The 24,335-nt window shown below is 54.7% G+C and overlaps 3 protein-coding genes across 3 annotated transcripts; 1 reads left to right on the top strand and 2 right to left on the bottom strand.

The window, feature by feature from the left end:
- Positions 1 to 1,725: 1,725 nt before the first annotated feature.
- On the top strand, positions 1,726 to 4,383 carry BESB_034340 (uncharacterized protein; the record flags this gene model as incomplete). The annotated part of the gene is made up of 4 exons (XM_029362020.1): positions 1,726 to 1,769; positions 2,343 to 2,609; positions 3,090 to 3,305; positions 3,645 to 4,383. The coding sequence occupies 4 exons, from the start codon at positions 1,726 to 1,728 to the stop codon at positions 4,381 to 4,383; spliced, it is 1,266 nt and encodes a 421-aa protein (XP_029220985.1).
- A 1,242-nt stretch (positions 4,384 to 5,625) lies between these two features.
- Positions 5,626 to 13,878, bottom strand: BESB_034330 (cAMP-dependent protein kinase; the record flags this gene model as incomplete). The annotated part of the gene is made up of 5 exons (XM_029362019.1): positions 5,626 to 10,889; positions 11,202 to 11,264; positions 12,302 to 12,330; positions 12,601 to 13,045; positions 13,365 to 13,878. The coding sequence occupies 5 exons, from the start codon at positions 13,876 to 13,878 to the stop codon at positions 5,626 to 5,628; spliced, it is 6,315 nt and encodes a 2,104-aa protein (XP_029220984.1).
- Positions 13,879 to 16,162: 2,284 nt separating this feature from the next.
- Positions 16,163 to 17,462, bottom strand: BESB_034320 (SAG-related sequence; the record flags this gene model as incomplete). Its single annotated transcript, XM_029362018.1, has 2 exons — positions 16,163 to 16,638; positions 16,901 to 17,462. 2 exons carry the CDS (start codon positions 17,460 to 17,462, stop codon positions 16,163 to 16,165), a joined length of 1,038 nt encoding a protein of 345 aa, XP_029220983.1.
- Between the last annotated feature and the right edge of the window lie 6,873 nt (positions 17,463 to 24,335).

Here is a 24,335-nt window from a genome sequence, read left to right as displayed (position 1 = left end):
CCGGGCGCATCAAGCGTCTTGCGTGCGTCTGAAGTGCCTCGACCTGTCATCGGCGATTTCATCGAAGGGTCTACGTCCTTTGCGGTGCGTGATCAAGCGACACCCAGAATGTCTGCAGTGTGAATCTTCTGGTGTGTCCTCAACTTCGAGCATCATAGATCGCTGGAGGCCAGAGAGGTTCCGGCACGGGCTACCGGTGTTAGGAAAGATCGTGTAAGTCGTATGGGATCGGCGTTGTCTGTTGAGGATTACCGTGTTTCGTTCAAACCATTTCGTGTAATTGCTGAGGAGACGGGGTCTTCACGTCAGTTTCACAGTATACATCCTTCCCACCGCATACACGAACACAATGGTGGATAACTCTATGAATGCTGGCGCTTTCCCTCGTTTCTTGTTCATACACAAGAGCGTGGAACGCTTGATTCCGCGTCAGGCTACACTCTACCGTGCCCTTTTACGAGGATCTACGTAGGAGGCGTTCTCACTGGCCAGCGTCGGCAGCGGACTGACAGTCCCTGGCATCGTGCTCATTTACAGCGGTTGCACCACGTAGAAGCAGATTCCGTGTGACAGTATCAACGAAACGGCCGCAGAAGGCGGCGTTCTCGGCGCTCCACTTGTGCTCACGCGTAAGTAACGTGGGCACAGACTGTTTACACCACTGAGGGAGATATGTGAGGGAGAGCAGATGCCTCGGAAACGCTGATTCTGCAGCTGTCGCGGGACGCCCCTAAAAAATGCAGTTGCGTCCACCCCTGCATGTGCGCTATGGCCACAGAATCTGGAGAATTGTCTACGCTCCTTCAGAGAATGCATGGTGCATGAGATCGAGAGTCGCAGACACGACGGCTTGCTACTACTTATCGTATTACGGGTCACGATCATGTTCTTCTCAAAGCTAATCAGGCGGTAGTGTGCCCGAACCCACGCGCAGCATACAGGACGGAGCAAGACAGTCGTGTATGTGCTGCTTTCGGCGTTGAATGTTTTTCAGCTTAGAGGGTCGGCACATACAGAGGACGCGAACCCCCCCTGCTGTGAAGAATCTACGCGCCAAAGAAGAGCCTAGAATGCATTCGCATCTCCCCCTGGTCATGGGACGAGGACAGAGCACTGTGGTGTCCGAAAAAGCGAAACGATGTGTGGAGGATCCATTTAAGTGTATTCAGATCGTGGCGAATATGGATACAATGACGACAGACAGCATGAGGCTGATGGGTGTTTATGATGCCTCCTTGAGCAGCAAAGCACACGCCAGAGCTTTTCCTGGATGTGCATGCGCCTGCGTTCGTCCGGCGCATCAGAGGCAGAGCATGTGCACAAAGTTTTCTGTACTTCATTCTCTGATTTCCGTAGAAAAACCGTCTCTGTTCGCGTGGTTCGAGGCCGGCAGACAGTCTGAATCTCGGTTACTGGGGGAATTTTTTGCGAGGCTCTGGGTCCTCGGGCAGAGACCACGGGCTCGCCGACGCTCGCGTTTCCTCTGAACGCCGTGTCGGCTGTGGCGAAGCCTATTTTTTTCGCGGAAATGAGAAGTTAAATTTGTCTTGTAGATGCATGTGATTAAAGGCGGCGAATACCCAGTCCCTCTGACTTAAGCTTTTGAAGGGGCTGTTCTTGCGGCAGCTGCAGGGGCGGCTGCTGTCCTGTTGGGCCTCGGTTTCAGCCAGAACGCCATGGGCCGCATCTGACTACGCAAAACAGGATATTTTTTTGTCTCCCACAATGAATGTTTTCCGAGTGTGTGTGAGGAGGCCCGTGGCTCCCCGGTGCGGGCGCCGTGAAAGCCCCCCGTTTTGTTTGCCCGCTCGAAAGACACAGGATGCCTTCCGAGGTTTTCCTCTTACATCGTCAGCTTTTTCCCTCTCTTCTTCCTCGTTCCGTGGCTTTCTGTTCTCTACTTGTTCTCGGCCGCTGACCGCTGCGTCTTTCAACTCCCCCTGTCTGTCTCCGGTCTCTCGCATCAGCGACTGCTGCTCGACCTGCTCTGATATTCTAGAAGATCGCCAGGTCGTTGACAATCCGCGCCCTGCCGTGAGCGATGGCGCTTTTTCGAGTTCCAAGGCAAAGCGATCCCGCCTATCCAGCAAAGACCGCTTCTCGCGTGTGAGACGCTCGATTCAGACTTGCGGCGTAGCCCTGCTTGGCTCGAACGGGTCACCCCTCTTGGCGGCCGCCCCCTGTGCGGCTTTTCGTTCGTTTCCTTGTGTTCCTTCAGCTTCATCAGAGGGAATAACCCTCTGTTGTCTTCGGGCAGATAGCGGATACGGTGTCTACGTGCCCGTTCGGCAGTTTTCCAGCTTTCTGGAGGCCTCTACGCGGGAGTATCTGGTACGCCGCAGGTGCCTGTACGCCGGCGACCAGGAGGCGACAGAGGAAAACCGCGAAAGCGAGAGCCTGGCCTCGACTCGCACCTCGACCTCAGCGGGGAAAGACAAAAAGTCGCGGGGAGCTAGCGAAGCAGGCATCCCCTGTTTACAGGCCCCAGCGGACCCGTCTCCCTCCGCCCGGCCTCTGCTCTCCTTCGAGCTCTACGACACGGCCTGCCACAACGCCATCTGCCGAGCTTCCGAATGTCTCGGAGACAGTGGAAACAAACTGCCGCCCAGGTAACACTCACCGCCAACAGGGGGACTCTGCAGTTCGCATGGGGTGTGTTTTTCGAGTCGCCGATTCATCGGCCGACAGCATTCGAGGGCTGCGTCGATTAAGTGGAGCTCAGAAGGGATATGAGCGAGGCGGAAAGGCTTAAGCTAGACTCCCTGATGCACTGACTAAATGGGATCCTCAGTGTTATCGCCTCATACGTGTCTTTCGTCTCTGCATCCTCGGACTGTATCAGCACCTCCACGACGGCGGCCTTCTGAGGCAGTATGCGCGTCTTCGCGTCAAACATGTCGTCTGCACTTGGCCAGAGGGATTCATCCTTCCCGCAACTCTTCGGCGTCTGTGAGACGTGCATGAGACGTCGGCGTCGCCTCTGTTTTCAACTCGCGGTCTCCCCTCCGTCTAGCCGACCAGTCCCCTCTGTGTTTTTCGCCGCTTCGTCTCACGCACCGTGGATGCGTGTGGCGTCTGTGGTCCCACAGGTACTTTGGGTGGGTTATCGATGGCGCCGCGTACCTGCTGGTCGGCGGTCTGCTGGCTGTGGTCCTGGCGGCGCAGGCGACAGTCGTTGAGCGCCGCATCGACATGCACATCAAAACGCTTGCACTCACCTCAGCCATGTACGGAGGCATTGCCTTCTGGGGCTTCGAAGCTGGACGCTTCGGTCCCCGCCAGTCGCCCCCCGCCGGCGCTCGGCGGTAAGTAATCGAACCAATCCGACGCACGCACGGGGTAAAAAACTCGGGTTGCAAAACAGGAACCGTTGGGTAGGGGGAGGGGGGGGCAGTAGTAGGCGGAGGCTGGAGGAGGAGACATGGCGACGCGGCGGACAGCGGAAGAGAATGCAGGATTAGGGGCGTGGTTGTGACGCTCTTTCTGCGGCGGCAAGGAAGCTATGCGGAGGGGAAATCGCTGCGAGGTCTCCGTGTTTTCTAGTGTGTTTTGTGGCTCCGAGCGGCTCACTGGACCTCGTCGAGCTCGATGTGGACGAAACGCAGGTCGTTTCGTGCCTCTTTCTTTGCTTTGTGTGTGTTTAGGTACCTTCTTGGGCTCTGCTGCGTAGGCCTGTCTGCTCTGCCACCTATACTCTGCGAGGTCTTTTCACCTAGCGTGGGTTATGCCTCCTTGGCGATTCCTATTCTCTTCCATGCCATCACGACTCCTTATTTGAAACGTCCGCCGTCTTCCGCCTTCGCTGCCCTGAGGCGAAGCGCGGCAAAGTTGAAGACTGCAAGCACCGTGACGCGGTCTCCCGTCGCCGCTGAAGCGGCCTCACAGCCTCCGTCTGCTTCCTGTACACGTTCCGCGTCTTGCCTCAAGTCGATGCCTGCGCCTCCGTCCTCTCCCTGCGCCGGCCCCCTCTCTCGTGCGGCGAGTGTGTCGGTCTTCGAGCCTCCATCTGTGGACCTGGCGGAAGCATCTAGCGAACCGCCCAACGGCGGGGGCTTTTTGCCGCAGTGGTGGGGCTCCACGCTGAGTCACAAGTGCCTTCTGGGCTTCAGTCTTTTTTCGGCTGTGCTGGGCATTTACTCAGTTCGGAAAATCGAAGGCACTGCCGAAGCTTCAATTCTCCGGGACGCCTCTGAGAGCCAGCAGCCCTCTTCGCGGGCCCCGGCCTTCTGGGCCTTCTGGCGGGCCGCGGAGCAAGGCCGCGACGAGCGCGATGATGAAAGAAGACACACAGAAGACCAGCTCATTCTGCGGCGAGCCCGCGAGCGATTGAACCAGCTCGGCAGCAACGAGAAGCCTGGAGAAAAATATTGGGGAAACAAATAGGGGCGATTGTTCCAGGCGCCACTAATTTGTGTTGCAGCGTAATGAAGCTATCGGGAACTTGCACGATCCTGCGCGCGAGTGGACGCGGTCACCGGCTCACGCACGCCTGCTCAACACTCGAGGAGACAGCGATGCAAGCAGCGTGTGAGCGATGCACACTCCTTAGTAGCTGCAACAGGATATGAGAGTCTCTTGCCAGCGAATGTGAGCAAAAGGCGCATTGTCAAGTGGTTGAGCTGTACTGCGAGCTCAGGTACAGCAGGGCCTGTGACCTTCCAGGCCTGGTCCAGGAATATGCTTTCATCTGGAGGTTGAGCGTCTATTCAGCACGTTAGGAAACTGCCGAAGTGTAGTTTTTGTTTTCCTTCACGAGGAAGCGCAGGGTCTCAGCAAAGTGAAGGCCTCAAATCATTGTGGACCTTCCCTACACTTCCTGCAAACGTAGCGATTACGTCGATTAGCGAACTGGGGCAACCGGGAGATGAGACCCTCCCCGGGAAATCCCGCTGCACGTTGCTTTACAGTTTCTGCCGCAAGTCAGTGAGGTTCACAGCGGTTGTGGCTCTTGCGTGGCGCCGCAGACCGACGAACTCGCAGGTGTAGCTCCAGTCCTGCAACAGCTACCAGCTCATGGTGACGCGAAGCGCTCTCCGCGCCACGGGTGTAGGAGGGTGAGAAAAGCGTGCGAGCTGCGTGTCGCTTGAATTTTCAGTTAGCTTGCCCCCTAGCGGGTGATTCCCCTCGGATCAAGAGGCAAAAATAAAGTCCGCATATAGAGCTGGTATGGCTTTGGTACTATGGTCAAGCGAGAAGGCACGAATTCATGTATGCTGCGGGACAGATGCATTTGATGCTCCCGAAAGAGTGGGCTCTGTCAGATGCAGCGCGCACGCAGACTCCCACTGAGGACGCCGAGGTGGGTGTATGCGGGTGCACGATGAGCAGACGACAGAAAGGGTACTGTCTAAACAACGAATTCTGGGCACAGACGAAAGCTGTCACCGGATTTGAATAGGTGCCGCACAGTGTGTGTCGTGGTGGCAGTTAATTCTCTGAACGTGCTGTTTAGCGTGACACTCTGGTAGAGTCGCATCTGGAACATGTTTCATGACACCTGAAAACCGGTAGCACCCGAGTATCGCTGGAAAGCTGGTGATGCAGGCGGTGCAGCGAAGCGGAAATCAGCCGCTTGCTGCCACCAAGCAGAATGAGATTCATCGAGTCTGCGCCATCTTCGCTATTTCATGTTCGTGAACGAGTTCCTCTTCGAGATCTCTTGGTCTCGCTCTCTACTTTGAGCGCGTCGGTAGCGCACGGCGTGTCATATTCCTCCACTGCGATATCTCGGATTTTCCTTTCCAGCTCATGCACTTCTGCTTCCCTGTCCTTCTCTGCACACTTGAAGGTGAAGTTGAGGAATCGCAGATCCTTTAGCACCTCGTCTTTTGGTCGAAACGGCTCTAACGGGAGCCAGTCCCCCACATCTGCAGCGTACTGAGATCCAGCAACCCCTGCCGGTTTCAGTGCTTCGCCGTAGCATGCTTCAGCTTCACCGCACAGAGCTCGAAACCCTTGAGCCACTCGCGCAGTCTTATCCGCAGCCACGTCGCTGCTGTCAGCACCCATATGAAGGGCGCTTTTGCAGTCTTTTTTGAAGCGCTCAGCTGCAGTGCGCGGCCGTGCACGCTGGTCTCGCGTTCTACCCTCCCTGTTACCGGAGGAGGTGTCTTTGTCTGGTTGACATCGCATACCTTGGTTCACCCGGAGGTCTTTCCTGCAGCACTCCCTGTCTTCCTCAGGAAACTGTTTTGTTTCCGCGCGCGTAGCGGGGTTCCTGCGCAGCTTGCAGTCCAGGCTGGCATCGCGCTCTGCCGAAACGGTTTGGCAACCAGCCATTGCTGGGGTGTATCTGCAGCATGATGGGAGCGCAGGAGGCCCCTTTCCCCAGTTTCTGATGCCGTAGACCGCAGCAGGTGAATATATCATCTCAATAGCGGTCGACGGAAGTTTTAAAGGTCCTTCCGTCACCTCCTCGTAGTCACCTTCTTCCTCAGTGGCTACTAAACCGAAGGAGTGAATGAGGGAGTTGGTTTCGTTGCTCGTTCCTCTGCTGCATGTAGCCGTCAGGGGTCCATTTACCTGCAGAGCACTTGTGACGCTGTGAGGTTTACGGCCCCCGAGGGCCGGTTCTCCAGGGATTTCTTTCTCTGGCATGTTACCGTCAACGGTGTCGCTGCAGGGACTCATCGGTGCTGTACCCGGAACTTTTTGCGAAGCCTGCGACGCGGAGTCGATTCTCTCCACTTGCCGTGAAGGTGCATTCGCGCTTATCGGTGTTTGGATCTCTTGTGCGTCAGAAGTCACTGTGACCTGTGCGGTTTGTTTCCTGTATTGAGTCACTGTGTCTGTCCGGCTCTTCCCGTTATTCGTTTCTCTCTCCTCGCTGGAGTCCCCAGCTTCTCCGGCAGGACCGCTCCTTCCTGCTTCATCCTTACTCGTGCGGCGCTCGCGCTTTTTCCAGACTCCTCGGCTTAAGGCATCCCAGTCCACGTCGCGTAGCCACTCGGACTTTCTGAGTTGCTCAAAGCCCCACCGATGTTCCTGCTCGCAGAGAAGACCCTGAATCACGGCTTGACACGCGGGAGAAACCTGAGATTTCTTCCCGCCGGCGTACTGAGGCAAAGAAAGGAAGCGGCGGAAATTTATGATGATGTAAGAAAGCAGTTGAGGGTTGTAGCTCGGCGTGTTGAACGGCACCCCGCCATATATACACTCGAAAAGAATCACTCCCACTGACCACCAGTCGGCTGAAAACGAATACGGCAGTCCTGACAGAACCTCCGGCGCCATGTAATGGGGAGTTCCCACTTGGGACAATGCCTCAAAACGGGAAATGTGCGTCGGAGAAGAACCCAGGGAAGAAGACGTAGCTGGTGGTTCGCAAGATTGGTCGTCGTTCGCAGACGGAGGACAAGCAGATTGGCACTGTGTTGGCTTCGAAAGTATCCCGTTTCCTTCTTCTTTCCGTGGCTGTCGCAAGGTGGTACATGGCGACTCTGTGATGGCAGGCGCAGAGGACTGAGGTTCGGAGGCAGCACAAGGAGGCGCAGGACTAGCTAAGCCTGCTGAACAGCAGGAGAGTAACGGATTTTCAGGAGGGGACGGTGGCGATATGTGCTCCGCTGCGGAACACCCTGGAGATGGCCTATCTGGAGCAGAAGGACCGTGAGACGAATCTGACGACAAAGGAGAGCTGCATGCGTTTGCGGCTGCCTCTTTTTCGCTGAGGGCGGATACAGGCGCCGAGTATGTCTTTTTCGACCCCGTCGTTCCAGAGGGCTGCGCATTCACCTTCGGAGACGCCGCCTCTGCGCCTGGAAGCTCGCCAACGTCCGGTGGAATGACGCCACAGGCTTGGGGATGCTGACCGACCGAATTTGAGTCGGGCGCAACGGTGGCGGAAGCCGCTGGCGAGCACGACGCAACGACGCAGGCTGGAAAAGTTGCGCAGCGAGAAGAGGGAATGGAACTTCGCATGGATGGCACGTCCCGGACGCCCACGGCAGAACCCAGCGACGAGAGCTGAGCAACCGGTTCAAGCACGTGCGGAAGCGGGGCTGATTCAGCACCATCGGGGGTGGTACATAACGCGGGCTCGCAAGAAGACGAATAGGGGCAGGAAGAACACTCAGGAGAAGCGGGAAGCGAAGAACATGAAGCAGCTCTCGTACCCGTGGCTGTGGGAAGACTTTCATTCCTGGACTTGCACGATATCAGAGCAGTGTCTTGGGTTGTTTCGACTGGTACAGAAGGCGGATGAGGCACATCGTGGCTAGGGGCGGGCACATCTGTGACTCTAGAACTTGTCGTCTCAGAGGGACGGACAGGGAGACCGGCGTCACGTTCACCTCCACATGTTATGCTGCTTTGCAAAGCAGAGCCCGGTTGGGTCGGGGAAGTGGCTGGTGGGGCGTTTTCGCTTGTCCCGTTAGCAGCTACATATGCATGACGCTCAGGTGAGGGGGCAAAGCAATTGCAACAAAGGCGATTTCTCTCCGGAAGCGATTCAGATGGCGACTTGACCTCGAGGGACTCTGATGTCGGGCAGGGCACAAGCCGTGCTGAAGCAGGAACGGGTGATGTTTGCGGTTTGCAGCTGTCAGCAAGCTGCGGCGTCCGACTAGGTTCAGAAGCAGCAGAGGGACAGAGACGAATGCAGGATGAAGAGGTACCCATATTTGGAGAAGGAGAATCAAGGGTTTCTGTGACGGGCGGGCAAGGAGCCTGCCGGGCTTCACACGGTTTTCGTTCCGTCCGGCTACCGTCGGGAGCTGCCGGTGAACGCGCGTTCGCTTCCGCAGACACCGAAGGAGGAGAATCCTGTCGTCGCGCATTTCCACCGCGTTCTTCCTCTTTGACGAATAGTTCACAGGCGGCGGGGGTTCCTGAAGAACGAGTCATGCCTTCCTTACGCGCGGCTCTATCCTCCGTGGGCTGGATATGGCGATGTGCGCGACTCAATGCTTCTGCCAACTCGCCACGCGGGGCGCTGGAAACCTGAGACGCCGAGTGATAGTGAGCGCACAGCCCAAAGTCAAGAAGCTTGAGATTCCCTTTTTCGTCCAGTACGATATTGCAAGGCTTGATATCTCTGTGTAAGTAACCGAGTTTGTGAACCGTATGCACAGCCAAGATCAACTGAGCAATATAAAATTTCGTTGTCTGCTCAGAGAACTGACCGCACGCCACCAGGTGTGTCATCAAGTCTCCTCCGGGAAGGTATTCCAAAACTTGGTACAGATAGTGCTTGTCCTGGAAAGTACAGACAAGCTTAACGATATGCCGGCTAACAACCTCCGCGAGCACATGCCTCTCCGCGTACAGCCGAGTCCTTTCATTCTTCCTCTTGACTGCACCCTTCTCCATTTGCTTGAGCGCAAATTTCTCGCCAGTCTGCCGGTCTTCCACAAGCCGAACAACCCCGTATGCTCCGATACCTAGTACTTTCAAGGCGCGAAAACGACGCGTGTCCACTCGTTCTCGCTGCGCTCGCAGCCACGCTGTCTGGGCAGCCCGCAGAGCTGAGATATACTGCGAGAGCCGACAGGCTTTCTCCCCTTCCGTTCCCAGTCCTCCTGACACGTTCTTCTCAAAGCGCCCGCGCACCTGCTGCTGGTCACCTCCCGATGTACCCGTTTCCCTGTCACCCTGGCTCACTGCCGTCAGCTGTGGATGCTCACGCTCTTGAGGCTCTTGAGGCAGGCTGGGATTGAGTGAGCGCACAGGCGATGCAGTAGTAAAGGAACTGCGGTGCGCTTTGTCGCTGCGAAGCCGTGGATGTTCTGAAGGAGTGTTGCTGTTGAGTGATTCCCGCGTGATTTTACCTGGTAGTCTCTCGGACTCCCCTGGTACTGCATGGCCCTCCAGTCTGCTGTTTTCCCCCTCTTTTTGTTCCTGTTTCTTGCTTCCCTCGCCTAGCTTTGCCGCAAGGTCCACGATCGCACACACAGTTTCCTGCCTGTCCACACGCTCTTCATCCCTCTTCTTCCGTTCTGTCACAAACTCAGCGAACATGCGCATCTTGCACCCTATCTGCGCTTGCACGTCCCCTTCCCCCAAGTTTTCTTTAGAGCCACGCATCATAGAACTCTTTGCCGTTAGTGCCGCCATCCCTAATGGCTTTTTGACATCAAAGAAACTCCGTTGATTTTGATCGGCGGACGACAGTATGTCTTGTCTACACGGGATGCGCCTATTTATCTCTCCCTGGCGGTGCACGACGTGGATATCACCGGCGCTCGTGGCGGGGTCGAAGTCAATACATCGCCGTTGGCCTCCTTGCTGACACAAAGGCTGTTCCTGATAGGGGTGGTTTTTCTGCTTTGAACGAAGGGTGACCTCCGCTGCCTGTACATTTCGCGTTTCAGTTTGATTCGATTCGCCGCATTTACATTGCTCGGGGACAACTGCTTCGGAGGTGACCCTGCCAAGCCGAAGAGAGCTTGTCCTTTCTTGTTCGTTGTGCCCCTCTCCGGATTGTTGCCCTGTCTTATCCCCTGAATGGCCGCTCATGCATTGATGAGATAGCCGTTTTCCCAGATCAAGATCTCCCCTGAAATGCCGCGATCGAGGTACGTGCAGTTCTGAGGTCTGCAGCCCTGAGCTACTCTCGGCTATTAGCCATGAGTATTGATCATCAGGGGGATGCAAGCGGTCTATTCCACATGTGTAACAACCTCTTTCTTCCTCCACCCTCAGTAGCTGCACCGTAGGAGGACCGAAGGCTGCCGGAGCGTGAAAGTCTGCCTCTGGGTGCGAGCGAGAGACGGCGGGCGCTGGGGGGGAAGCGACCTCGGAGCAGAACCACGGCGTTCCACCCTGTTCTTGCTCCTCAACTCTCATGCAGAAAGCAAGCCACTTTGTGTCGTCTTCTTTATCCATCGTCGATTTCTGTGGATACTCACGAACTGGGAAGGGGGTGGGGGGCTGCCCGTTCGCTGTGCGAACTGGAGGACGTAAAGACAACAATGACGCGATCCCCTTTGAGCAGCGAACAGCCGTATTTTGGTAAGAGTATACAGTGACGGCAGGATGGACACACGTGGCCACGAGTCGAACCGCTATAAAAAGAGTTTCGTCCGGTACCGCTTGCCACAGGATAGGTTGATGTAATCCACTTCTGGCGGCAATACTTTCTTGTCCTGATGACACTGCTGCTTCCTCCCACCAGCTTCTAGTCAATCCAGTTTTTTCGACTAGAGAGGGTTAGGGCGATGAAACGCAGAATTCATCAGGCGCCTTGCACTAAAGAGACATACCCCCTTCAACCACAGCACACCTAGTGTAATGGTACACTCGGGCCTCGCACGTTGGAGAGTAAGCTGCAAAGAAGAAACCGGTTATAGTGGACGGCAGTCATTGATGGCGGGATCCTCAGCTTAACTCATGGAACTAGCAGTGTCTCCCTTTCGCCCTTTTCCCTACGGGCTCTGGCTTTTCGTGAGAAGATAAATGTCGTGTCAGTGCATGCTTATCAAAGCGCGACGATGCGCAGATAGTCGGCCTGAGTTCAGAAGGGAACAAAGTCTCATATTTAAACGGGAACTAAGAAGACAACTTGGGCAGCATGGAGGGGCGAACAGGCTCTTGCAAAGCTTTGTTTCACCTCGACAGGCGTAACACTGTAGATGCCGGAGGTGGGAGTCTCAGGTACACGTGGGCCGCTCGCTGGATAGAACTCGAAAAAACTCGCTCGGCACATTGGTGGATGAACCTTCATTTCACTCGGGAAAGCCCCTCCACACGCCCGCAATACGGCACTTCCACTGGCAATTAAGGATTGCCAATGAGCTCTTGCGTGTTGCATTTTCGTGCCAACCCTCTCGTCACCCAGAATACAAGTGTGTCCGGGCGATCCCCGGCTCACGTTCACTTATGCAGCAAAGGGTGTGTCGTCATTCGGCGGTCCACAGATACGGGTAACGAGGTGGTTTGTGAAATGCTTAGCTACTAGTGGACGCTGCTGAGGGCACAAAACCAGGCAAAACACGTGTGATTTGTCTCGGCAAACGCGGGGGTTAAGTTTATATGATGGGGCGGTATGGATGCAAAAGCCATACACCAATGCTGCCAGGCGTGATTCGACAATCTGACACTGTCCTGATGGCTGTATTGAGTCGGCCAAAACGACGTTGCCCTGCCTGCTATGCCTCCGCTCAATGGTGTGGCCGTGTCCTCCGGTTCACCCGCCAACCAGGTGGCAGCTACCGGCAAAGTGAAGTACGAGTAGAAGACGCGATTCCCTTCCCCCTGCAGGTAACGGTGTTGGCAGGCGAGAGCTGGTCTATGCGTTTTTGAATGTTTCTCGTATCCAGCATATTACTGGCGCCTGCGAATCGTCGCTGGTATCATTACTGACTGGTTTTCCTGCGGCACGGGTTGATGAACCTGCAAACAGGAAAACCGCGATGGGGCTCACCACCAACCAGGAATAAAAACGCGTTCCACGAGGAGACGAGAGGAGAGTTTGCGCCCAGTGAGGAATTTGCGGCCTTGCCTATGGTACGCCCGACATCACCGCTGCTCCACGGGTATTCACGGACCGAGGACAAGCCACAAAATTATCAGGCTCGAGCCGTGGTTACTGCAGCGACTCCGGCAACAAGGAAACCCGCGAAATATCGTTCCGTCTTCTCGGCTGAACTCGTTGGCTCTGACGTGGACGTGCTTGGGTATGTGGAATCTGTTGGCGATGAGGTATTCGTGCCCGGTGGAAGCTCCTCAACGTCAGGAGCTTCCACTTCTTCACGAGGTGCTACATTGACCTTCACAGTGCACGTTTTCCCGGCGTCGAGAGGGGGCGACCGGAGGGGCTTGGGCGGGTACGTGCACTTGTAACATACTTTAGCCGGTGATTCCGGCAGTTGTGTGAGAGAAAGGGTATACATTGGCTTGCCCTCTTGATATGGGCTCTCCGCAAGCGTTCCCGTCTCAAGGTGTTTTTTCAGTTCCCCAGGCTCGTCACCGCAGGACCCGTCGAATGCCTCTTCGAAGTTTGCGGGGGACAGTGTTCCGTTATCGCCGCACGTGAAAGCTGCGACATCGGTTTCCTTCTTTATCTCTGCAGTGTGGGAGACCTCTGCGCCTTCTTCCTTGCATTCAGCTGCATGGACAGAAGCCGGCAGAGGAGACACAGCGATCCAATGGGAGCGAGGATCTCCGGACTGAAATCAACTCCATACGCCACTGTTTCAGTGGCACGGTTAGGGCGCCGCCTTAGAAAGAGGGAAGTGCAGCGAACAGCCTTTCTTTTTTTCAGTAACAAGGGAAGCATCTGTCCTGAGCGCAGGCGAATGCGACGAGCTCGCAGTTCCGTGAGAGATATTACAGACGACGAGATGAGCGACACAATGTCCACCTAGTGTTGCAGCGCTATCACACCCTGTGAACACCTCGCCGCGATGTGCTCAGAGGGGACTTACACACAACCTCAGGCTCCTTGGTCTCTCCCCATAAGGCCACCTGGATGATGCATATTCCTGAATTCTCCAACTCCATCCCGCGGAAGAGGCCAGGAACTCCGACGCCAGCGCCTGCGGTATCTGCCGCGCAGTTGAAGTAGATCGTCTGCGGCTTTGGATTCACCTGGTTTTTGAGCTCGAGTTTGTACGCTCCTTCTCCGGCTTCCTCTGCAGCGTCCGATATCGTGACAAAAGCATCTGAGAGCGAGACAAAATCAGTACATCTGGAGTCTCTGCAAGCTCGGTTTTGTTCAGGATCATCCGGGCGAAGCTTCGGCCTCGGCTGGGCACACTTGAACGTCAGCGATGACTTTTGCGGAGTCAGGCGAAGGTGTAGAAAGTGCGTGTCTGAGTCACACTGGTGCGGCTGAGTGCTACCCCTGACACACAGAAGCGACAGCAGAGCAATGGGTACGACCAAGACGACAGGTGTGCGCAGCCAGGCACGCAACGAAGACGGGGACGCCAGCGGCATTTTGGCAGCAGACTGATCCAATGAAAAATGCAACCTTTGACCCACTGGGGCGTGGCCAGAAACTGTAAATGACTGCCTCTCGGCCTTTTTTGAAAAGAAGATGCAATGATAAGTGCGGTGAAAGCCGCCGCGTGGAGGGTTATTCTTTGTCAGGCGATTGCGCGTAAACCTCCACACTGAGCGGTGGACAGTGTACTCCGTAAAGGCCGACGCCGGTTGGAAAGAAGAGTGCGCGACGGCTCCAGATTGTGCCGACACAACATCAGGAATTAAGCATCAGACGCTATGGTAGATGCGGCCCATCCCTGACGAGGAACGAAAAATCTGCGAGATCTCGGTTACAAGTTCCACAATGAGTCACACCAAGGGGCCGGCCCATACGCATTGCCGCCGCAAAATCACACAGTATTCAGCCTGAAACTTGTTCACACTTCTCCGCAGCTGCTGAGGAACGCACTGACTAAACGGACATGTATGCAGCTACCAGCAGTCTCTTCATTTCTTGCATTGTGACACCACACTTGCATCCAAACAGTAATTGAATTTGTGCGCATCATATGACTATGGCCTCTACACCGTCTGTGGGATGCAGGAGCAGCAGACCCCAGCGATTGAAAAGAAGTGAGGGGCGGACACACGAACTCGTTTTCGAGACAGACCAGACACGCGCTACGTTGATACATGGTTTGCATCTCATTACGCACCCTCAACATCTGCGCTGCGCACCTCCTTGAAACGTGAATAGCGGGCAGGCACAGCCGTTGCGATTGGTGGGGGTAAGCCGTCGTCTTCACTCTCAGTAGCTGCGAGTAGGTATCTCAGAATGGGGCACTCACATCAGCTCACAGACTAAGGAGCACGACAGCGCTACGCGCTCTCCGACACATGCGGCATACTTCCATGTTCACTTTGACACCAGCATGGGCGTCGCCTGCCGGAGGACCCCCCCCCTCTCGCCGTTTCGGGTTATCAAACAGCTGTGATCTTCTGTACCACCGTTTAGTGCGCTTCGAAGAGGCAGAAATGAAGTCATTCCGCAAGTCGGAGAAGACCCCACCGTCCCTTTCGTCTCACTTGCCACGCCCGCTTCAAATCCTCCACGACGGCCGGGCACTGCGGCGTGGTGTGAATTTTACAGGAACCATCACTTATACTTGAGGCATTGTATCCACTATCAATCTGAAAGTGGCGAATAACACTTCGCTAACTCCGCAGCACACATGATCTAGAAAGAGGTGGAAAGCCTGCAGTATGTCGGGGCATATTCTGCCTCGATCGAGGCTCAAATTTCATGCAGTCCCACCACAGCGAGGTACGCGAGCACCCGAGCCTACCACCGCCCCCGCGCTTTCTGTCGGCAACTGTGTGTCAGAGCAATCCCGACCGGAAAAATAGTTAAACGGGTCTCCTTGCTCCAAGCTCCACCTGCTGGAGGAGCCATTGAAACTCTGAGAGTCGTCTCTGGCTGTCCAACGCATGCTCCTGTGCGGGGCGTTAGCGGGATATGGGACGCTAGACACAGCACCTGACACATATCAACAAACTGCCACAGCTTTTGCGGCCTGAAACGTACACTGGAAACTCCAACTACCACCCACAGGATATTACATTGTATCACTCAGGCACGGTATTGGATATTTGGGGTTGCTCCTCTATCTTCATCGCTGTCGATGCCTGCAGTTCGCGTCGAGTTTCAAAGGGATCATTCCAGCTCCTTCGCGGCCTGGCACATGTACTTTTGGTGGTACCCACAATACGCCAAGTATTTTCGACAGTATAACACACAATAATTGAAAACATTCTCTCACACGCCGCACAGGCACACGCCTTTTTTCGGGAGGCAGGCAGTAAGGTAACGGCGCCATTCGGCGAAGCCCTCGTCTACAAATAAAACCCGCGGCAGTTCACAGACCCGCAAATTGTAATACGACATACGTAGGTGCATGAATACACGTGTCGGAAACACAGAACCTCGGGCTCCCTGTCGAGATTCAGACATATTTTTACCTCCGTCTAAAAAAACTGTAGACGGTACAGCATAGCGCGCCATGCCGTGTCCTCTGCTTTCACCATTAAACATTTCCCGATGGAAGGGGAACTCAATCAAGTGCGCGATGCGGGTGCGCCCAATCAGAATTCCTTGCATCATCGCGTCCACGTTGACCAAAGGGAGCTTCCGGCTGCCTCTCTTTCTCTGGAAATGGAATAAGGCCTCGTGCAGCCGTAGTTAACAGCATTCAAAAGAGCGGCATGTATGTCTTTTTCGGACTTTGTTAGTGCTGTTTTACGAAAGTCGGGCTGCTGCGACACCGAGAGTCCAAATTAGCAAGGCGTGAAGGACGCCGTGGGCCGTCGCCCCACTCGTGGCTTTGTCGCCCTCTGTTCCATCTGCGTTTGTAGACGGCGGCACGTCCATCTCTGATAACGGCTCAACGGCAATTAGCACTTTGCACACGTCTGCGGAACTGTTTTTCCCCACGCACTTGAAACACAGCTGATCAACCGGATTTTGAGGCAGTTCAGGAACTGTCAAGGTGTACGATGGATTCTCTGAAGAGCCAGACCCCGTTGTTTGTTTCTTTAAGCTGGCTTGCGGGAGGAGATCCGTAATTGGCGTCGGCCCCGTGCAATCTGCTGTCCGGTATACGGCCGTTTGCGACTCGGGGGACAGAGTCATATTTTTGCCGCAGGTGAATGTTGCAGAGGCACCATGATATCCGATGCTAAAGAAAACCTGACCAGTTGGCGTGCTGCATTGATCTGCACAGACAGACGCAGATTGGAAGACGCTACGCATGCGGACATCCACTTCGACGCATATCAACCTTGCAACAAAGCGCGTCAGCACTTGCCCACCCCCTCGCGACCCGCAGGTTAACTAGATCTAGCTTATTCCATATTGCATCTGAGGCAGACCTGTCGACACGAATGGAGGAAGGCGAGAGGCAGAGGGCAGTATCACTCCTGTTCTGCTGAGTTGAGAGGTCATCATGACAAATATTCGGTGCATCTCTGCACTTACTTGACGGAAGGGGTTCCGAGTCAGATTCCGCCTGCGCCCTGAGGACAATGCGGACCACGCACTTTTCACCGCCTGTTATACCCTCTGCAGTTTGCTTAGCAAGGGCCGCTTTGGCCTCCAAGCCTTGAACTGCTGGCGTTTGTGCCCTGCACTGGAGATAAATAAATCTGCTGTATTCTGCCCACTTTTTGGTCGTGAGCTTATACGTATTATTGGCATTGTCGACATGGACCAGCTGAGCACCCGGTGAAGCTTTGTCAAGATCCTCAAGCGAGCCACATTCCGCAGAATCGCAGACCATTGGAGACGGCTTGAGGGTAGGAACCAAGGTGGGAAACCTCTGACCACACTTGAATTTGAGTTCCCCAGGCTTCTCCGCTATCAAAGTGATTTGAGCACCCCCGGTATCGCACGTCTCGACATCAGAAGTGTCCGAACTCTCGTTGCCTAGGACACAGAAGCAGCTGCCCTGTAGGACCACGAGAAGAAACCAGCGAAGGAAAACCGCCCGATACTTACGAGCGGGCAGGACTCCACTGGAAGGGTGGTTCGCGGATGCCATGACTGAAAACACCAATGATTGCGGAGCTCGAAATAGGACTGCAAACGAGCTGTAAAAATGCAGAACTGCTGACTCTCTCCCTGGTCGCGCACAGACACAGAAAACAGTGTGCGCGAATTTCACGTCCACCCAGTACGCGGATTCGGATGCATGCAGCCCTGCAGTATCGGATTCGGCCCCCAGGCAAAACCGGCGAGCACAGACCGTATGGAGACTCGAGGAGAGAACGAGGCATCAGCTTCATTTATTTCTGTGCGAGAAACAGACGATTTAACCGCTTAGAGAAACGAATGATTTAAGCGATATGAGGGGCGAATTTTACGCGACCTTCCCAGGGACACGCTGACATAACTAATGGACGTGGATGCTAATAACAGCTGCAGCATTCCCGGTAGTTTCACAGAGAAGCGGTGCACTGCCCGATCAAGTCTCAAGTGCAACATAGCAAGTGCCTCGACAGCTGGACAGAAATAAGACTGGGCTGCATGGCACTTTAGCATTCTGCGTGCGAAGCCAGCTGCACTCTGCTAGAGATGGAGAGTTATGCTCGGTGGAGCGGTTTCACGCCTGAGGGCTATCGCAAACCTACTCAGGCCTGGAGGCCTCTGCTGTTGCGCCGTGGGCGACCCATCGCCTTCGAGCGTCACTTCTAGAGTAGTATAGGGCAGAGTGAAAGGTGCCAGCAGGTGCGAGCAGCCGCCCGAACCCCTGGCGGAGATAGCCCCTTGACGCCGACACGATTCACGACAAGAACGTAGTGAAGAGTGTTGGCCGTGCTGCGGAAAATCTGCTGTGACAGAGGTGTCGGGTTTGCTGATTTACGATTTGTTTCTCGTGTAGCCACAGAGTCATCCGTGTTTTCCAACTAGACATGGTTGTCTCGGCACTGACTGGAAGATGAAACAACTTTCACTACTACCAGCATCCCCGGCTTTGCGCACTAACCGTATGCACCAGTGACGTGCCATTTGGGCTCACGAATGTCGCTCGGCCGCGAACTCGCTTTGTTTTACCTTTGCAGATTCGCTCGCAACAACGCTGCCACCGTACAGGGAAAATGGACTTTTCTTTAAGAAAGGACCCGAGCGAAGACAAGTGTCTTCAGGTCCTTCGCTAAAACACCACCGAACCCCATGATCCACACGCTTCGGAAGCAGAAAAAGCAGACGAAACTCAAAACGCTCCAGCGTTGGACACGACAAAAAGCCCAAATGCTGCAACACACACGAGCCATCGATGCGCATTCACATTTGCCAAGCTTGTCGGCTCGGAAGCAGAACTGGTCGTTTGCGGTGCTTGTGAGCTGTTGCCAGGGGAGGACGGGGGCGTTTCTGCGTCAACACTGCACTGACGACCACTTTGCACTCTCTTGTGCTTGAGGAGCCACAGCTGCTATCTGCATATTTGCACACGTAGTAGAAGCTGGTACTTTCTTCCGGCACCTTTTCTAGTGAGGGCACATATACAGGACTTTTCTCTGAAGTGCCGGTTTCAACCAGCTTGCTTGTTGGAGGCACCGGCTTCAATGCAACTGGGTCTTTGGACGGCGCGTTGAAAGCTTGTTCGAAGTTGGGGGAGATAGGGACACGTCACCAGACGTGAACGCGGGCCTGCCGGAGGGGGAGTGGATGCCGATGGTGAACTTGCCATTTTCCCTGTTGCACTACACGCGCAGAAAAACGACAACAGGAACGAGAAAGTGGCGAAATGCGCGAGGCATCCCAGACCAGCAGTGCCCCCTGGGTACCCGTGATCGCAGATACCCGACAACGCCTTCACTGAAGGCCCGAGCGGCGCCGATATATATTCTACACCCGACCTCAAACTAAAAAAAAATCCTGTTTCAATTATTGGCCGCCGGAACTGCAGCAGGAAATGCGCATGTTCGGTGGTTCTCCCAAAGATGCGAGCCGCCGCAAATCGAATGTGATGTAAAGAGAACGGGATCATTCAACAGCTCGCCGCTGTCCTCGGTAGACGTCTGTCAAAGGCACATGCTCTTCTGACTGACCTGGCTAGAAGTATCATGCATAGTTTCGGATACGCAAGAAAGACGGCACAGAATACGGGCTCACTCGTAAAGAATCGGCCACGAAACCGCAGCTTATTTATTTCAGTCTTTCTTCAAAAATGACGCAAGCCCGTCTATGGAGACAGTGTTCTTGCAGTCGGAGTCCTGACAAGCTCTATTATCGCCGTGAAATTCAAGATGTGGTGTTTCCAATGCTTTTGAACTTGACTGTCGATTTCGCCGGGGTCAGGCGCAGGAATAGAGTTTGATCGTCCTCCGAACATTCCTGCTGTCCAGCCTGAGCTGAGACACCGGAGAGCGCCTCCAATGGTACGACGACTGTGAAAATGAGGAATAACTACGTACACACGGAGTAGAAGGGCACTTGGAAAGATGGCGAAGGCTCTTTTGCTGGAGGACGCTCGGTTGGGTGCCGAGTCACCGTATACGCCACCGTGCATCCTGGAGGCAGGTGTTGTACTGGACGACATCGTGCAAGATGGGGAGTGCGTCAACAGCGACCAGGACTGAGATTCTGCCCTGGCGAGCCTCAGACAGGATTGCCGTGATTAACGTAGAACGCCGATTTGCCTTCACGCCCATTTCGCGTTCAGCGTCAAGTCTAGGAGAGGCGGCACACGCGTTCTTGCCGGCTCTTGTTTTACACGAAGAGCATGGCATAGAAAAGTGTGTTATTGCGACCGGAGCCTCGTGCATCCGCCGGTGTCCTAACCTGCTGACTACTCTGGCCGATCACATAAAGCTGAAAAAAATATTTCTCGGAAGTGATGCGGTAGTTGTGCTACGTGAAAACTTCGCCTTGTTTTATCATTGACCGGAAATGTCAAATTGCTCTTTTTTAGAAAGCGTTAAAAGTAGCGTCTGGTTCATGGTCGTGTAGTCCGCCCGACTTCGTGGCCTCAGCGCCCTGCCACGTGAGATGGCAGAGCTACGCTTGGCGCATCGTCCGCGGCTCGAGCCTTCTCGCTTGCACGTCGAGAGGTAAGACCTCGTTCACGAGGGGCGCCGCACTCGAAGGCCTCCACCCTCACTTTTTTCAACAAGAGTAGGCTGCTCGAGACGGGGCAGAGACAGCAGAGGGAATTGCAGAACTGAAGTAAGGAAGCAGTGCCGCCATTGCCAGTGTGCAGGACAGCAAAGTCACAGCTGACTTTGCAGTGACCCGCGCCCCGAAATCGACTCGGACAGCGGGTAGCCGGGACCAGGGTCGCCGGGACGCCTTAACCCATCACTACCCTCTGACCCGAGAGCTCCCTGAATGAGAGCAGCACTTCCTTGTCAATAAACACTAGCCGCGCGGTCCCGGGCCCCCGTAGATCGTAATTTTCTGGATTGCTTTCTACTGGCGGGTCAGTGTAGCCCAATCAGTTGCAGCTCTGGAGACGCACACCCGCGCCACACACGGAATTGAACGAGTACGCGCAACATCCGTCCGTATGCCAAAGTGACAGCAGCAGGCACTTCAGCGTCACATGCCAGACGCCGACATCATTTTTTCCGGCCAGCTCTGTGGACATGTTACACCTTCACCCGAGGCGTACAGTCCCCGCGCGGTTTCCGCCCCCTGGGGTTTTTCAGGCGAAGCGCGAGTCCGCCAGCACCCGGTTTCGCAGTCAGCGGGGTAACGCCACACGGGCATCTGCTGCGCGTGGAGCAGAGTGTCGAGAAGAAGTACGTGCGCTGTGAGAAATCGTGTTCCGACGGGAATGCAGACCGGCTTCCTTGACAAAGCTTCGACGTCTGCCCACGCGTCGCTGTACGAGACAGACTAGGTAGACGAAATTAGATCGGAGAAATATCTAGGAGCCCCGAAAGCAAGGGATACCGGATAGGTCGTCCAGCAATACTGGAAAAACAATGGTCCACGAGGAACACAGATACCAGCTGTCGCATGTAGAAGCCACAGGTACCAGACCACCCAGTAAATTCTCTTGCGTAGCCAGTCACGATGCTCCCCCGATCTGACATATGACACGAAAACAGTGGATGCACAGAGACACTGGTCGGGTATACCATTCTGGTCCGGATGGCGTGTAGCGAGTGAAGCACAATTTTTTGGTTGCACTGTCCACCGAGGCTTTGCAGCACTCACAAGCGTACGTTGGCACGTAGCAGTGGTATCAGAACAACCCTGTTTGAGCAGCTGCCACACCAATCAGAAAGTGAGTGGCAACATCTTGAAGGCGATACTCAGCGTTCATGCCTGCCCAACTGGTTGGCACGGAAGTGGAAGTTGTTGTTATCGGCGTCTGCGGGCCGTCGCCTCCGGGGAGTGTCGGCGATGCAGCTGCAGCAACGCTGATGTTGACCATGCACACCCGTGGAGGAGTCGGCGTTCGATCGAGCGTCTCCCCAGGATAGCTGCACTTGTAAAATATGTTAGCCTTCTGTTCGGGAAGTTGTGCCACGGAAAATGTATATATGGGGGCCTTTCCTAGAATGCCGCTCTCGACAAGCTTTCCCGTTCCGAGCACCTCCGTCAACTCGATTGGGTTGCCCGGTAACGCGTTGTCGAACGCTTGCTCGAAGATGGGTGGAGTCATAGTTCCGTTTTCACCGCACGTGAACACTGCCGTCGCCGGAACGGAGCTAATGTGGATGGAAACTGTGTCCTCTTTGTCACTGCATTGATTAACACCTGGAACAAGTGCAACGACAAGAAGGCAACAGCAGATTGGAGCCTGGATTCAGAACGCAATGATGAACGCATACACAATGCTCTGGCAATACCATAAACGCGCCGCTGGACTCGCCACCTCTCCGCGATGGGGCGGCCAGGGGTGGTGGCGCACTGTGAGCCGCAGAGGACACACGCACACTTGCTGCGTGGCTTCTCTAGAGATATTCCAGCAGTTTATCAGCGACCTACTCGGTTGCACGGACGGATCCAATTCTCCCCAGATAGCGATCTGAACCTTGCAGACTTTCTTGGGCTGGGGTCCGCTTTCACGGCCAGGTACCAGAACCCCCGCCCCGGGATCTGCCGCTGGACCTTTAGAAACACAGTTGAAATAGATAGTCTCCGGCTGGGGTTTTGCGGTCTGAAGCGTGAGGGTGAGTCCCTCTTCTACGGGTTCACGCACGATGGTCACTTGACCCTGTACCGAGATAGGGGTTTTACAGTCCGAGTCCTGACAGGCCGTGTTGCCTTCAGCAGGTTCAACGTCTGGAGTCTCCTGACTACACTTAAATTTGACTGGCGAATTCTTCGCAGTTAAGCGAAGACAAAGCGGGTCATTTTCCGATGAGCATGCTTGTACCGGTGTGTCTTTTCCACTGGCCCCAGAAACAGCTGTCGAGCCAACCAGTATAGAAGAAAGGAATAAACAGTAGAGGCAGGTAAAAAACGAACGCAACTTTAGGAAGAATTGACTGTGTCTCATCGTGACACGCCCGACAGGCCTCTGCCTCGCGCACAGGAGACCGGGCCGTGTAGAGGCACACGAATGAACGGCCACCATTCCGAAGAGACCGCCAATTTAAATATAATGCTGATGCCAACCCAGATATAACGATGAATGACGAATTTTCGTCAACGCAGCTAGACGGTGCGTGTCAGGTAATTTGATGCGTTCGTTACATTGGGTTCCGAGAGTCCGCCGAATTAGGCACAACCACCACTTGCCGTGGGAGACGCACAAACACTTCAAGAATCGTTGCAAAATAGAAAAAATCTAACCGGGCGGAGCTCAGCGGAAGATCCTGCTGTGAATCGATTTGGGACACGAAAATCGATAATAAAACTTGTAACACACTAGAAGTGAGACCTTCACAGACCCGCATGCCATCGACTAGCGCTTTTTTTCAGCAGACTGCAATATCCCGTGTCTCTTCTCATCCTGTTCGGGGGACGGTGTCGAGGGGGGCGTCATTCGTTGCGCTTTACGAACTCACTTGTCTGTTGAAACCGATGCACGTAGAACAGAAAGCCTTCTCCGCTTGGTGGGCTACCACCTAACCTGTAACGATGAGACGCCTTTCGGGTTCTTCCGGACGGGCAGCGACGTGACCGAAAGAGGGCTCACCATGAACCAATTACGAATGCAGGAAAGCAGGACAGCCATACATTAAGCCCCCGTGTGCAAAAATAGAATTCTGCTACTTTCCTTGACCCTGTGTGCCAACTCTTCGTCCGCGGTAGCAAATGGCCAGGAGGAATATATCCGAAGAAGCCGCTCGCTGAGAAGTCGAGTGTCTCTATCCTAGGTGGAAAGCGTGAGCTGCATACTAGACACACCAAATCGACTGGTCAGATCAGAAGTTCGACGACACGTTCACTTCCCCTGTCGAATGAGCTGTGATATGCCTGCGACGAAAATATATAATAAATATAACTCAAGCAAGAGCTTCAAGACTGTGTAAACTCGTTCAAAACACTAGTGCCCCCGTCCCAGCTTTGATTTCTTGGCAGCGTCCAGCTGGAGCACTACGGTCACCTATTTCCGCTACACAACGTACGCTGCGCTACTTATCAACATGGGCCGCCAGACCCCTAACCAGTTGAAGAGAAATTTCAAAAGCCTCCAACAACGCCGGTCATGAATGTTTTTTCATATTAAAGTGACCCGCCGAGAGGTGGGTCACCCTAAACCCTAAACCGCTGAGGATTCCGGCCACTTAACTCCACGCAAACACTTACTTCTCCAGCTTGACACGACGCGTCCAAGAGCAGTGCTAAAACACCCCACCGTGAAAGCTTGTAGCCTCAAGAATAACGCCGACCACGCAGCATGCAGTGCTTAGTTCGATGTTTTTTGCTGAGCTTGTCGGCTTGGAGGTGAAACTCGTTGTCGGCATCGCTGGCAAGCCATCGCCAGAGGACGGCGGGGATGTAGCAGCAG

The sequence above is a fragment of the Besnoitia besnoiti genome, chromosome II (assembly GCF_002563875.1).
Source record: "Besnoitia besnoiti strain Bb-Ger1 chromosome II, whole genome shotgun sequence".
In the NCBI taxonomy this organism is placed as follows: Eukaryota; Apicomplexa; class Conoidasida; order Eucoccidiorida; family Sarcocystidae; genus Besnoitia; species Besnoitia besnoiti.
Note: the sequence above shows the minus strand (reverse complement) of the source record. Positions and strands in the feature narration are given on the sequence as shown.